The following is a 15042-nucleotide window of genomic DNA, read 5'->3' as shown; positions in this document are numbered from 1 at the left end:
TGGAGGAGGAAGTAGAAGACAGTCTGGAACCTGGCAAATTGCTAATGTTGATTGTAGTGCTGGTAATCAAAGTGGAGTTGTAGAAATGACAACGTGAAGATGTAAAGACATCTGAAGAAAGAACCCGCAGTATTCGGAGATCTCAGCTGTAGATTATGCTACCACTATCAAAAAGTAGCTCAGAGTAAGAAGGATGATGCTAGAAGAAGCCTGATAAAAAGCTTCTTTCTTAAATTGCTGCAGCAATTTTCTGAGAAAACCTTAGACACACACTTGTTAATGCACACACTGGGAAACCTCGACAGGTCCTGAAGCTCTTCACTCAGCTGATTCCGCTACGGCAAACATCAAAACACAACAGCACAAAACACCGCGAGACTCCAAAGATACAAAAGACAAAACCAAACCCAGAGAACTCACCCTGCTGAAGCCCAAGAGCCAAACAGGCTCCTCCCTGCAACCCTGTGTGTGCCTTTATACCCCAGGCAGCACCCACAGCCCTTCCCTCAATGCCCTGGGGCAGGGGTGGGGAAAACACCACCTGGGATAAAAAAGGTAGGATGAGCAGAGCTTTGCTTTTGGGCTGACGTCTGTAGCCCAGAAAGGGTCCCAGAGAGAAAAGGGCTCTTCAATAGAGCGATCCCCAGTGTGCTTTCTCCAGGAGTACATCCCCACCCCTGGATGCCGGAAAGTGGGCACCGGAGAGGCCGTGTGCTGACGGGGTTTAGGCAGCCAAGCGAGGGCAGGAGCTCTGTGTGTGCAGGTGATGCCTGCGAGAGAAACGCTGTTGGGTTTGCAAAGAAACTGCTGCAGGGAGCAGCAGTCTCGGAGCCCGTTGCCTTTGCGGCACCGAAAAAGTGAGCGTGTGCTGCCACCACGGGTCCAAACGCCGGGGAGGTGGTGGAGTGGCTCCGAGCGCTGCTCGCTGCTGCCATCGTGTGTCGAAATCTCGGTACTGATGGGAGGGGGGGGCCCGCTGCTCCCATTCTCTGTCGAAAATTCAGCATTGAAGTGGGTGGTGATAGGACAGGCGCGGTGGTGATGGGGGGAAAGCGGCTGCGGGCCGCTTTCCGGTCCTGCCGTGTGTCCAAAACGTGGCAATCCACGTGGGGAAGAAGAGGTATGGCGCCAGGAGGCGATCGGTGCATGCGATCATTCGGTACTGCACGCGGTACAAAACGGCGGCTTCACGTGTGGAGGCGAGCCAATATGAGAGGCGGGAGGGCCGGGCTACGAGTGACTGACAGGAGTCTCGACCAATGGCGGCCGCAGGGGGCGGTGGCAAAACAGCGGAAAAGGGGCCGGCCTACGAGTGATTGACAGGCTTCGCGGCCAATGGTGTCTGACAGCTGCTTCCGGTGCCACTGCGGATCTTCCACCTGCAGTACCGAGTTTTGGCCACAGGACGGCAGCAGCCAGCGTTGCACAGCAACGCCTTTGCCCCACCCTCTCCACCACCTGCAGTACCGAGTATTGGACACATGAGGGCAGCAGCGAGCCGCGCCCTGCGCCACGCCATGCCCCCCTCCCCTCCACCACCTGCAGTACCGGAGTTCGGACAACGGGGTGCAGCAAGCTCTCACTTTTCGGTACCGAAGAGGCAACGGGCTGAGAGCAACGGCCGCTCCCAGCCCGGTTTATATCCTCCGGGGACGCCAAGTGCTGACTGGGGACTCGAAGGCTTTGCAATATTGGGCCTGGGGCTAAGTTGCTAAGGGAACTTTTATTCGAGATTCTTTCAGGCTTGTTCACTTTTATCACTCTGTGTTTGCTTTGCAGGAATTTATAATCACATTCTTCTCTTTTGCTTTTTATTCTCTTTACGCATTTTTATTTATTTGCTTTTGCATTCATGTGTTTTTTCAGCTGTCCTTGCTTTTCAGTCTCGGTTAGTAACTTTTTTTTGGCGTCCCATACCTAAAATGAGATAAGAAATGGCCAAAAATGGGTTAGAAAATGAAAAAAAAAAATGTTTAAAACACATTACAAATGTTCAAAAATCAAAATATCCCAAAATGGATTAAAACAGGTAAGAAGTGGGTAAAAATGGGTTAGAAATGGGCAAAAATGGCTTAAATTGTGTCAGAAGTGGGCAAATATGGGTCAGAAATGGCCATAAATTGTTCAGAAATTGGGAGGGGGGGGGGAAGCTTTAAATGGGTTAGAAATGGGAAAGATGGGTTAGAAAGTGCCAAAACCAGCTTAAAACTGGTAAGAAATTGGCAAAAATGGGATAGAAATCTCCATAAATTGTTTAGAAATAGACAAAAATGGCTTAAAATAGGTTAGAAATGGGGGAAAATGGGTTAGAAACAAAAAAAAAAAGGCTTAAAACGGGTAAGAAATGGGAATGTGTTTGAAATGGCAAAAAATTGGTTAGAAATGAAGAAAAATGGTTTAGAAACGGCCAAAATGGCTTAAAACAGGATAGAATTGGACATAAAAGGGTTACAAATGGCTAAAAATGGCATAAATCATGTTAGAAGTAGCAAAAAATGGGTTAGAAATGGTCAAAAGTGGCTTAAAACTGGTGACAAATGGGCAAAAATGCGTTAGAAAAAAGTGGTTAAAACGGAGTTATAAACGGGTCAGAAAGAGGCAGAAATTGAAAAAAATGGTATTAAACAGGTTAGAAGTGGCCAAAAATGGGTCAGAAACAGCAAAACCAGTTTAGAAATTGCAAATAAAAGCTCAAAACGGTTTAGAAGTGGGCATAAAAGCGTTAAAATGGGTCAGAATTTGGCAAAAATGGGTTGGAAAGGGCCAAAACCACTTTACAAATACAAAAAAAAAAAAAAATTAAAATGGGCTAGAAATGGGAAAAATGTGTTAAAAAAAGCCAAAATGTCTTAAAATGGGTTAGAAATTACAAAAAATGGCTCAAAATGGGTTAGAAATGGTCAGAAATTGGTTAGAAGTGGCAAAAAAAGGCATAAAATGGGTCAGAAGTGGCCAAATTAGGGTTAGAGATGGCCAAAAATGGTTTAGAAATGGGAAAAAAAAGTTCAAGATGGGTGAGAAATAGCCAAAAAATGGCTTAAACTGGTAAGAACTGGGCAAAAATGGGATAGAAATGGCCATAAATGGCTCCTTCTTTCCCTCCCTCCTTCTTTCCTCTCCCTCCTTCCCTCTCTCCTTGCTTCCCTCCTTCCTTTTTTCCTTCCTTCCCTCCCTCCCTCCCTCCTTCCTTCCTTCGGAATGAGAGTGAATACAAGAGCAGAGGTTCTGAGACAATCTAATGGAAGAGAAGGTAAGAACACAGTTGAATACGGGGAAGAGAATAGAAGGGAAGAGGACCTAAGAGATTACTAGAGAAGAGCATCCAGGGGAAAAGAATACCAGGGAACGTAAGAGATCTAACAGAATCTAAGATTAGAGAGCTGAAGAGCATCTAAAAAGAGAATATAGGGGGAGAGAGTATCATTGAATAGAAGAGAATCTAAGATTACAAGAGTAGAGAAGAGAATCTAAGAGAAGCCAAGAGAGAAAAATTGAAGAGCATACAGGAAAAGGGAAGAGAAATTTAGAGAATCTAAGAAAAGGAAATGAAGAGACTGTAAGAGTATACCAGCAAATAAAACAGAAGGGAATCTAAGAGAACAATACGTAAGCAAATATAGAAGAGAGACAGGAATAAGTGAAAACACTACACACTGTAAGACAATATAGGAGAAAATAAGAAAATGTAGGACTACAAAAAAAGGGAAGAGAATATAAAAGAGGGAAGAGACTCTTAAGAGAGCAAAAGAGAAGGGAATAGAAGAGAAAGGAATATCTGAGAAGAGACTATAAGAGAATCTAAGATAAGGGAAGAGAACATAAGAGGAGAGAATTTAAAAGAAAAGAGAAGGGAATAAAAGAGAAGAGAATATAAGGGAGAGGAAGAGACTAAGAGAATACAGGACAAGAGAAGAGAGTAAAGAGAAGGGAATAGAAGAAAATGCGAAAGGATACAAGAGAAGGGAGGAGAAGAGAATAGAGATTAGAAAAGACTAGGAGAATAGATGGAAAGAGAATATAAAAGAATCTGAGAAAACAGAACCAGAAGGGAAGGGAAGAGACTACAAGAAAATGGAAGAGACTAAGAGAATAGAGGAGAACAGGAGAGAAAAGAGTACAAGAGACGGGAAGGGAAGACAGACGGGAAGGGAAGAGACTGTAAGAGAGTATTAGAGAAGACAAAAGCAATGTGCTCCTGGCTTGATAAGGTCTTTATTTTTTCAGGACAACTATCTGACTTCATTAAAAGCAGGAATCTTTAAATATTAACAGTCTTGTCTGTCGTGGAGCTCCAAACCTTTGCAGCAGTCATCCAGCTGTGAGAGGCAGCTGCACAAAGGGAATCCTTTCTCTAAGGCGAGCAGCTGAGCAGCGACCTGTTCCAGCCACCCATCAATGTCTAGCTGCGCGGCGACACGAATGCCACCAACGGAGCAGATAAGCTCTGGCACCAGCCCCCGAACAGGAGGGGACGCTGCTGCGTGCACGGAACGCAGAGGCAGAGCGCTTGCTGCGTGTGCACTGAGTAGCAATAACAAGAGTTTTCCATTCACATCCCCAGTGGCCTTACCTCTTCCTCCCGTGCCACTTTGCCGTGCTTCACTGCGGCACCCGAGGACCTTGTCCCTATACGGCTGGGTTCGTGAGCACACTGCGCACCGGGCAGCCCGCATCACCTGCAGGGCTCTGTGATCACCAGGCTGCGGCAAAGGCAGCAGTAGAGAGGGGCCCCTTGGAAATGTGCTGTCTGCCTGCAGGCACCGCACTGTTACGGCACCTCCTTGAAATCGGGGGCTAAATACACATCTCTGTCCCTGCGAGTGGTGCCCGGGGCTGTCGGGGAAGCGAATCTGTGGACTAGGCTGCGTGTGCTCTGGTCTGTGAGCCCCCCGTCAGCTGTGGTACAGCGGAAGTCCTGTCACTGTAAAATGTTTGGCAGATAATACCCTTTAGGGAACTAGAAACCCGCACTGATGCTGCGTGCCTGGCAGGCTAGGAAAGGTAGATACATTTGGGGTTACGCACACGAAAGCTCTACACCCTACTGCGGTTCAAGTGCCATTGTTCTTATAGGCAGATGGCAAAGCAGCCTCAGGCCTCCTGCTGGGCTCAGGGGTCCATCAGCTGCACCAGAGGAGCCTTGCTTTCAGGACATGACACTCGCTATGCTGGTAAGTGACCAGTTCAAATAGGCTGAAATGCAAGCGAATTTGCCCAGAGCTGGGTGTTACTCCCGCTGGTACCGGTACCTGTGGTAGCAAACATTTAATGAGAACCACATGCTGAGCAGACCTCAGTATTTCAAACAAGCCAGCTTCCCCTCCCTGGCTGCATTACGCTATGTTCCTCCAGATGAACTGAACCTCATGTCAGCAAAGCACTTTAGCTCAAGGTACCAAAGAGGAGCTTCAGCAAGGGCACAATCGCACCAGACACACCAAAGAGCGTGAGGAGGAGAAGCCCTTCCGTAAGAAAGAAGGGTAGCTGTGGCTTTGGGGTTTTAAAGAGACCCTCAGCAGCTGCAGGGAAACACCTGCATTCCCTGGGGTTCTAACCATAGGATCACAGAACGGTTTTGGCTGGAAGGAACCTTTAAAGGTCACCTCGTCCAACCCCTCCCCTGCAACGAGCAGGGACATCTCCAACTACATCGGGGGGCTCAGAACCACATCCAGCCTGGCCTCGGATGTCTCCAGGGACGGTGCATCCACCACCTCTCCGGGCAACCTGTGCCAGTGCTTTACCACCCTCATTACAGAAAAATAATGGGACTGACCTGCAGTGCCCGGCTCTCCCTCCCTCCGGCCCTTGCCTTCTCCTCAGCAGTGCAGCTCCTCTGCTGCAGAGCTGGGATCCCCCTCAGGAAAATCAACTCTGAGCCCTGAAACTGCCCCACGAGCCTCCGCTCACACAAGCGGGTCAGGATAGCAACGCTTTGTCAAGTTGTCCCGCACATCACCTAGACGGAAGACATCGTAAGCAAGGACAACACACTGGGAGTACTCTGGTGGACTCCCATCGGGTTGGAAAGACTGCATGGGTACTAATTCAACAAAGACAATACCAAGAGCTGTAAACTCTGCTGGCAGTACCCGAACGTCAAGAGGAAATTGGGGAGCTGCATTGTTACAACATCCAACAGGATGATGAGAAAAACAGTGGTAATTCCCCGCAGAGCTGCTGCAAAACAGCCTGCAAGCAAACCGATTGCTGCTTAGGCAAAAAGCAATGCAATGGTCTCAAATCAGGAAAGCAAATCAAGCTGAGATTTCCTGTGACAATGCTTTCAATTACATGAATGTACTTGACTGGAAGGGAAAAAAACTTCTTGAATTAAGCAGGCAAGCAAGTTGAACAAAATAATTCCGTCCTTGTTCAAGCAGAGGACGTGGTTTTGCTCCGATTTACCGGCCCCAGGTGTTCCTATAGGAGGATCTAGATCTGTCCAGCTGTTGAAGGGACCGTCTGCATTTATGCCAATGTAAGAGGAAACAAAGTCCTGCATCCAGATCTTGGGCCCCAACTCCAGAGGGACGTGGAGCCGCGCAAGTGAGCCAGAGGAAACCATGGAGATGCTGAGAGGGCTGGAGCACCTCTGCTCCGTAGCCAGGCTGAGAGAGATGGGCTTGTTCGGCCTGGAGAATAACAGGTTCCTTAAGGGGGGGAAACCTTAGAGCAGCTCCAGTGCCTACAGGGGCCACAAGAAACCTGGAGAGGGACTTTGGACAAGGGCGTGTAGGGACAGGCCAAGGGGGAATGGCTTGAGCCTGCCAGAGGGGAGACTGAGACGGGCTCTCAGGCAGAAGTTCTTCCCTGTGAGGGTGCTGAGGCGCTGGCACAGAGAAGCTGTGGCTGCCCCATCCCTGGCAGTGTTCAAGGCCAGGTTGGACAGAGGGGCTTGGAGCAACCTGCTCTAGTGGAAGGTGTCCCTGCCCAAGGCAGGGGGTTGGAACTGGATGAGCTTTAAGGTCCCTTCCAACCCAAACCATACCACATTTTTCCATCCCTGGTGATAGGCAGGCAGGTGTCAAGTCCCCCGCTCCCCATCCCTCTCTGGGGATGGGCACTCACTGTAGGGGCAGCTCTCCAGCGCACAGGGCAATTCTCCTTTTGGAGACAGCCTCCTGGAAGGATGCAGCCATTTCATCCTGTTTCAGGGAAACACCTCTCCATGTGCTATCGTCACAACCGGCCGCAAACTTCCCCTTTGTTGGGGGAAGAGAGGGAAACTGATGTGTTTGACTCCTGGAAAAGCTCTGGGGTGCGATGAGAAACATCCTGCACACAGAAAAAAAAAAAAAAAATCAAGTAGTTTTGGGAAGGCCTGGCAAACTGCTGGACCTCGAGAAGAGCTTCACAGAAACTGCACTTTCCTGTTACTGTCAATCATTTGGGCTATACAGGCTGAGACACCAGAACATTTGAGTTACTGAAGATAAAGACTGTGAAGGTAGCATTTTACCCTGGCTGCTCTCCTCAGCCAAAACCACTGCAGCAAGCTGGGTTAATGCGTGGATTCACATGCTGCCAGCACCAATGCAGCCTCTGCTGCTGCACCTTTCTCTGCACAGTCACCCCAGCTCTAAACCTGGCTCCCACCCACATTTGCCTAGGGGCTCTTGTGCCTCTCAACACTCCCTCATGTTGTCTAGGCCTGAGGCTGCATTGAAGGTGCTGCTCAAATGCTGGAAACACCAGATGAAGGGACAACACTTGCAAGGGAGGCTCTTTAAGTAATACTTAAAAAACTAGTGCTCTGACCACTATTAATTTTCTTGCAATGCAGAAATGAGCACACTGGGGCAAGCTCTCCTCATTAAATTTCAGTGTGACAGAGCAGAATCTCACAGTGTTTGTCTTAAGTGATTCTCTTTTAATAGTAAAAATACATCATTACTTTTACTGTTAAGCAGGTATCCTGCTTGTATAGGTTTACTAGATTATTTTCCATGATAGATAAAATAACCAACTAGAACAGTCAACAATGAGTAGTAACCTCCAGGTCTGTCACCTATGTCAACTGCAGCTGGATAATATCTTTACCCTTTACTTTATACAGCACTTCTGATTTTGGCAGAATAATGTTTTAAAATACATTGAGACACTGGTTAGCCAAATGCTTCTCTATGATTCTACGATACAACATTAGGTACAATGACCTACCTCCTTTCGCTAGACAAAGCTCCAGGGGAATGGATATTTCGTAATTTCAGAATTAGCAGTGGAATTCAGAACACTCTTTAGCCAGGCCCTGAAATATTTAACATGAAATAAGATACAACCTCCAATACCTCGACTTCCAGACAATAACCCAGAAAGGACTGCTTCAGGGAAGCTTACTCTTGCCTACAGATAACAGCAAAAAAAGCATCTGAAGAAAATAACATTATTTTTCAAACCCTTTTTTTGCTCCCCAAACACATTTTCTTGCTACTTTCTGTTGCCGGGTTTCCTTTTATAGAGAGCAATGATTTATGGGAGAACTCCTGACTTTCAACCAGCTGTAGCCACTGCTGAGATCAGGGAACAAACCTGACCTCAGTTAGGCAGGGAGTAATCTGCTTTCAATCCCGCCCCCCGCCCCCCCCCCCCCCTTAAATGAACACAGGATATTTGAGAGTATTTTTCTTGTATAAATAAACAACACCATCAGCAGAAGGATATGAGGGGAAACTACAAAAAATGAACAAACTAAGTGTTCAAAGGCAAAAAATGAGCACTTTTCCACCAACAAATCCTAGTCTAGTGAGTGTATGTGCTATATTTATTAAGTAAAACAGTACAGAAATGACTTGATGATTACACTGAAGCTGACTGAAGTTTCTCCATCTATTTTCACCTTCCACTTGTGCTGCTAGAATCACACAAACCTGCTCTAAGGTTGAAGAGCTGAGAGCACAGTGTCCCAGAACATTTCTTCTCTTAGTTGTGCACAGCGTTTGATTCATAACCCAGATCTCGTTTAAACAGTCAGCTTCTGTCTGATTTCTATTGGTGTCAGTTCAAATCCTACCGCTGCAATAGGAAGTAAAAGAATTCTCTGGACTCCACCTCCAGAAGGCAGAGTCTTAAATGCCTGAAGCACACCTCCTCTGACCCTGAGACATACTCATTAATTCCGGGTGCCTCAGAGGTTAGACAACATTTAAACCAGCCCGGCAGTGGTGGACGGTTAGAGACAGCAGGCCCTCCAGCTCCTCCAGCTGAAACCAAGAAGTTTTGGGGAGGCGGTGGAAGACAAAGGGACAGTTTCCCTCGGCTGTGGGGTGTCTGGAGGCTTGCACAGGGACAGGGGAATTAGCTTCAGGTACCACAGATCTGACACAGTCTCAGAATCCAGACCCAGATAGTCAGAGATGACACGCTGCAGGCTGTCTTGTGCCAGTGGGATTGTTTTAAATATGCTGCCCTTTTAAGAGAAAGCAGTGAAGCTCTTGTGAAAACCACAAGTGATGACATTTGTCGTGGTTCATTCCACAGCCTCAGGTCAGCATTCAAGAAAATTCAGTGACCTGAATGTAAACAGGTCTACAAAAGATGCGCAGAGTTTTTCTTCTCAGTTCTGGGGCCCTCAAGGAGGGGGCATACACAGACAGAGAGAAAAATGCCTCTCCTTATCTTCATCAGGACTTAGTTATCGCCTTCCGCTTCCCCATTGTGAAGGCTGAACACAGAGCAAGCAGATTTCCAGGAACACAAGCGTTTTTCACTCTCATCACTACTGCGACTGCATTATGTCCCCTTACACACACACTAGTAGCCTTGCAGAAAAAGTATAAGGAGAATTTTGCTTACTTCTATGTGCGCCATATGCAGAGAAGATTTACCAAGGCAGAAACTGTAACAGGATCGTGACTGAATCTCCTGAATATCTATTAACAGATACCAAGTTTAAAGGGCACTCACTAAACGCTAACCATGTTTGCCTGAGCTGCAGGTACACCCTGAAGTCTCTCTGGAACCCAGTACGAGAAACAGTGAGGTCAGACCCGGGTATTCCTTTAATATGGTTGTAACAATGCCACATGCCTGTTAAAAAACAATCAAGATCAAGTGAGTGTTTCTGAAGAGTGCAAAGACAAGGCTGGGGTTGTTTTAAACCTTGACAAGTGAAGTGTTTTGCCCTCAGCACGTCAAGTAAGCGAAACCCAAACACGCATTACTGCGAGACTAGTCAGCTATGACATCACACCCATAGAAAAGCAAGATCAGTGCAAGTGAATGCAGACTAAGCACACCGTGATTAGATAGTTCAGGTTGCTACATCTGGTGCCAAGTACCAGCACAGACGGATTCTTACTAAATTTCGCTGCCATTTAAGCCCTTCTCGCTTAACCATGTTTAAACCTAGGCACTAGCTCTCCCAGCTACAGCATCGAATTGATGTAATCACTTACTTTCCGTGCCCAAAATTAAGCAATACGTAACTCAGCACATAACTCATTAAGCACATAACTCAGGAGCCTTAAGAACCGGTTTGACACGCTCTGCTCTACCACTGTGGAGAACTTAAGTACTAAAGGATACTTGCCACAGTACCACAACCACACGGAAGTACTCCATCACCTCCTGATACGTACGGACCTTGTGAGGACTGTTAACGTAAGGCTTGCAGAACTGCTTGAAGTAACTCCACTGATTGGGTTTGTATCTGTAGGAAGCCTGAACGTCAGCGTAGGTCACAAACCTGCCTGGGCTCTCTGAGACACAAAGCTGCAAGAAAAGAAGGGTTTGAAATACCATAACTTCAACATGCACACTGTGCTTAAAGACAACGCCATCTTTGGGCGACAGTGTCGTGGTTTAAACCCAGTCAGCCATAACTCAGCCATGCAGTCTCTCTCTCACTTCCTCCCTTTTCTTCCCCCTGCTCCCAGAGGGACGGGAAGGAGAATCGAAAGAATATAACTCTCACGGGTTGAGATAAGAACAGTTTAGTAACTAAGGTATAACACAGATCACTACTGCTACCACCACCAATAATGATAAAGGAAATAACAAGGGAAGAGCATACAACACCTCACCACTCGCCAATCGAAAACTCACCTCATCCAGCCTGACCAAACACCTACCGATACCTTGTCCAACCACGCAGTGAACTAGCCCTTCTGGGTAACTCTCAGGTACATCCTGGGCATGACTTGCTGTGGTATGGAATACTTCTTTGGTTGGTTTGGGTCAGGTGTCCTGTCTCTGCTTCCTCCTGGCTTCCCCTCCTCCCTGGCAAAGCATGAGGCTCAGAAAGTCCTTGCTCAGACTAAACATCTGAGCAGTAACTAAAGACATCGGTGTTATCAGTGCTGTGCCCAGGCCAAAAGTCAAAAACACAGCGCTGCACCAGCTACTAAGAAGCAGCAAAAAATGACTGCTACTGCTGAACCCAGGACAGACAGACACGCTCTGCAGTTAAAAAGAATGCTATCTTTATACAACCTATGAAATTAAGCCACTGCAAACTGCTGTTGCAGTTAAACAGTAAGCTGGGGTACCAAATGTCTGCCAGAGAGTTCTGAAATCGAAACCTAAAAGGACATAAGTAAAGAAAGGGGCCTGCTGGACACCTGCACAGGCAACGCATGGCCAGAAGCCTGTCCACAGAGCACCAGGACAGTCTAGAAACAAGAGACTTTCCCAGAAACAAGTCCTGGAACATTTTCAATTCATCCTCAAGTAACCTCCTGTGACACTATGCTCATTTTCAGCCGCACGCAGCGACCAGCCAGGTCAGACATACTCTGTCCTGTAGGGTGCAGGATGCACAGGCTGCGCACTGGGCCATCCACAGCTGTCTCATACATTAAAAGCACGAGGATTCAAAGGGCGTTTGTAAAGCTTTAACGAGACAAACTCCGTTTCATCTTCAGACGGCATAATTTTTAGATGGAAGAAAATTCCGTGAGCAGTCCTTAGACCAACTGCTGCCACATCTAAGGCCTTCAGCTCGACGGCCAGGGCAAATCAGCAGCAGAGCACATAAAGATTCTGCCTGTTCTCAACAGGTTGAGACTTTAAATCATTCAGCATAAACAGAGCAGCCCTAAAGCCGCCCAGTCTGGTAGCTCGATGCGTCTCCTGCTACAAGCACCCTGCAACACAGACTGAGATCTGGATCGGCTCCCTCACAACGCTGTCTCTGCATCTGGAATACTAAGCATTTATGAAGAAACCTGATGACTTTACTGCAGCAAGGCTGGTGTCCAAAGCGGGGGAAACCAGAAGAGCAGCAGCAGCAACTGAAGTCAACAGAAAGGCTGTGATGAGCTGGCTGGGGTCCCCCAGGGCACAACACAGTCTATTTGTAGAACAAAAGGAGCACAATGAGCCCTGCCCCTGCTGCTGCTGCTGCTGCTGCTGCTGCTGCTGCAGACCTCACTCGTTTCATGGAGAGAGAATTTCAGTCTCCAGATCTTTCAGCATCTTAATGCTACAGTGAACAGCCTCATTTCCAAACTAACTGCAAGCTTAGATCCGAGGAAATAAACAGGGAATTCCTTTGCTACTTTCTAAATGGCTATTTCCATCTTCCCCCCTTTCCCTACCAATGAAGGTACGGTGTAAATTAAGGGCCCTCCGGGTAACCCGCCCCCCTCCCCCCCCCGTTTATTTACTTCCCCCCAGTACCGAGCACGACGTGCTGCGGTACGTATGGAATACGCCTTTGGCTAGCCCAGGTCCGGCGTCCTGTCTCTGCTCCCTCCCGGCTTCTTGTGCCCCTCCTCACTGGCAGAGCACGAGGAACCGAGCAACCACGGAAACGTCAGTGCGTTACCAGCGTTATTCTCAGAGGAAAGGCAAAACTCAGCCCTGCACCAGATCCTAGGAAGAGAATTAACTCTGCTGCAGCTGAAACCAGGGCAAAAGGGGAGAGACAAGCACAGTGGCAGGGCGCAGGATGCCGGGTCAGGAGCCTCCGAGGCGCCTGAGATTCATCAACGGAGACGAAGGCAGAATCAAGCGCGCCGGGGGCTCCTCACCCGGCTCATCCCCAGCAGCCGCAACCCTGCCGCACTGGGCGCTGTGAAGCTTTCCGCGCCGGGCGGCCAGAGGGCAGGAGACGCCCCTCTGCGCCCGCCCGAGCGGGCCCGCCTCCCCGATAACCCCGGCCTCCCAGTGGGCTCGGATCTCAGCTGCTGCCGCCGCTGCCGGGACCCGGACCCGGGCCCTGCCCGCCGCCATGCTGCTCCCAGCAGCTGCGCATGCGGCACCGAAACGGCGCGCGGAGGGACCGGGGCCAGCGCTGCGAACGCCGGGCTGCGGCCACGAGCACCCCTCGAGCCCACCCGCACCCCAACGCGGGTCCCCCGCAGCCATTGTTCACCGGAAGCCAGCAGCCACCACGTGACACCGGCCACTTCCGGGGGCAGCAGCGGGGACGACCGCGGCGGCTCATTCGCGGAGGCGGGGCTGCAGTACCGAACTCTGGGCACAGGATGGCAGCAGCGAGAGCGCCGGGCGCCACACGGCGCCTCCCCCATACCCCCGCTGGACCGATTTTTGCGGGGATTTCCCCTCCCGGCATCCCCCCCGCCCCAACCCTTGCAGACCCAGAACGAAGGGGGTTGGAGTACTTTGGGGCCACCACAGCGGCTCCGGCTTCACAAGCACAGCCCTTCATGGGAAGGTCTTTGTGGGGTAATCAGCCCCAAATCAGCTGTTACCCCCTTTATTCAGAGGATTGCCCCCCAATCCTCTACTCACCTGCTCCTCTCTCGAATCACCGCACCCCAAACAACACCACCCACCCCCACACTCCCGTTTTTAGTCCCCGCTGAAAGGGGATAAATCCCATAATGCTCCGCGCTAAAAGTGGGAATAGATCCCATAATCCTCTCCGCTAGGGGAATATATCCCATGAACCTCCGCACTAGGGGGTATATCCCATGATCCTCTGCGGTAAAGGGACTATATGTCCTGCTTACCGCAGAGGATTATGGGATATACTCCCTGTCGCAAAGGCTCATGGGATATATCCCTCCTTTAGTAAGGAGGATTATGGGATATACCCCCCTTTAGCGCGTCTCTAATCACGTGGCAACCGCTAATATGCGGGTTCGGGTCCAGAGTGGGACGAATTCTGGAACCCCACCCCGAACCCAGCAACCCTCCCCCCCCCCAAAACAGGTCCCAAGCGTTTGGGAACCCCCAAAGCCCCCCCACAAATGTTTGGGGTCCCTCCATCCCAAATAACACCAGCAGGCGGCTGCAGTGATGGTGGTTTATTCCATTTGGGGGGGTCCAATGTACCGGGGAGGGGGGGTAGCGGAAACAGAGCGGGACAGAGAGTGACTGACAGGAGCCTCAGCCAATGGGAGCCGGGGGGGGGGGGGGGGGGGGGGGCCAGAGCGAAACTGGGCGGGACTGAGAGTGACTGACAGGAGACACAGCCAATGGGAGCCGTGGGGGGGCCGAGCGGAAACGGGGCGGGATTGAGAGTGACTGACAGGCGCCTCAGCCAATGGGCGCCGTGGGGGGGCAGAGCGGAAACTGGGCAGGACTGAGAGTGACTGACAGGAGCCTCAGCCAATGGGAGCCGTGGGGGGGCGGAGTGGAAACGGGGCGGAAATGGGGCGGGTCTGAGAGTGACTGACAGGCGCCTCAGCCAATGGAAGCCGTGGGGGGGCAGAGAGGAAACGGGGCAGGACGGAGAGTGACTGACAGGCGCCTCGGCCAATGGGCGTCGTGGGGGGGCAGAGCGGAAACGGGGCGGAAATGGGGCGGGTCTTAGAGTGACTGACAGGCGCCTCAGCCAATGGGAGCGTGGTGGTGGCAATGCTTAACGGGGCCACTCACCTGCCCCCCCCATCTCCAACACCTGCAGTACCGCGCTTTGGCCACAGGAGGGCAGCAGCGACCCGTGCCCCACGCCATGCCCCACCCCTCCCACCGGCTGCAGTACCGAAGTCTGGACACCTGGTGGCAGCACACGCTCACTTTTCCGCCCGCAGCCCAGTTTAGAAATAGACAAAAATGGCTTAAAATAGGTTAGAAATGGGGGAAAGCGGGTTAGAAACAGAAAAAAAAATGGCTTAAAATTGGTAAGAA

At 49.8% G+C, this 15042-nt stretch overlaps 1 protein-coding gene across 22 annotated transcripts; it reads right to left on the bottom strand.

The window, feature by feature from the left end:
* Positions 1-1708: 1708 nt before the first annotated feature.
* Positions 1709-13877, bottom strand: LOC136016958 (choline transporter-like protein 5-A). Of its 22 annotated transcripts, none has more exons than XR_010613755.1 (6): positions 13287-13504; positions 10581-10713; positions 9907-10029; positions 8871-9015; positions 8164-8251; positions 6245-7278 (listed from the first exon to the last, which is right to left on the bottom strand). XR_010613755.1 is itself a non-coding variant. In XM_065684761.1 (5 exons), exons 1-4 carry the CDS (start codon positions 13473-13475, stop codon positions 8173-8175), a joined length of 513 nt encoding a protein of 170 aa, XP_065540833.1. In that variant the 5' UTR covers positions 13476-13504; the 3' UTR covers positions 6245-7278; positions 8164-8172. The 22 variants fall into 22 exon arrangements, 1 of the variants encoding a protein (XP_065540833.1); XR_010613758.1 differs by having other exon boundaries at positions 9918-10029; XR_010613756.1 differs by having other exon boundaries at positions 9918-10029; positions 10585-10713.
* Between the last annotated feature and the right edge of the window lie 1165 nt (positions 13878-15042).

The sequence above is a fragment of the Lathamus discolor genome, chromosome 6, assembly GCF_037157495.1.
Source record: "Lathamus discolor isolate bLatDis1 chromosome 6, bLatDis1.hap1, whole genome shotgun sequence".
NCBI lineage: Eukaryota > Metazoa > Chordata > Aves > Psittaciformes > Psittacidae > Lathamus > Lathamus discolor.
Note: the sequence above shows the minus strand (reverse complement) of the source record. Positions and strands in the feature narration are given on the sequence as shown.

Bases quoted from the DNA above. Each gene is read 5' to 3' on its own strand.
- LOC136016958 (XM_065684761.1), bottom strand. From the start codon at position 13,475: ATGGGGGAGGCGCCGTGTGGCGCCCGGCGCTCTCGCTGCTGCCATCCT. The intron at 10,030-10,580 runs GTACGTATCAGG...GTTTTTTAACAG, and splicing joins TAACAGTCCTCACAAGGTCC to GCATGTGGCATTGTTACAAC. The intron at 8,252-9,917 runs GTTAGCGTTTAG...TAAATATTTCAG, and splicing joins CTGCAGCTCAGGCAAACATG to GGCCTGGCTAAAGAGTGTTC.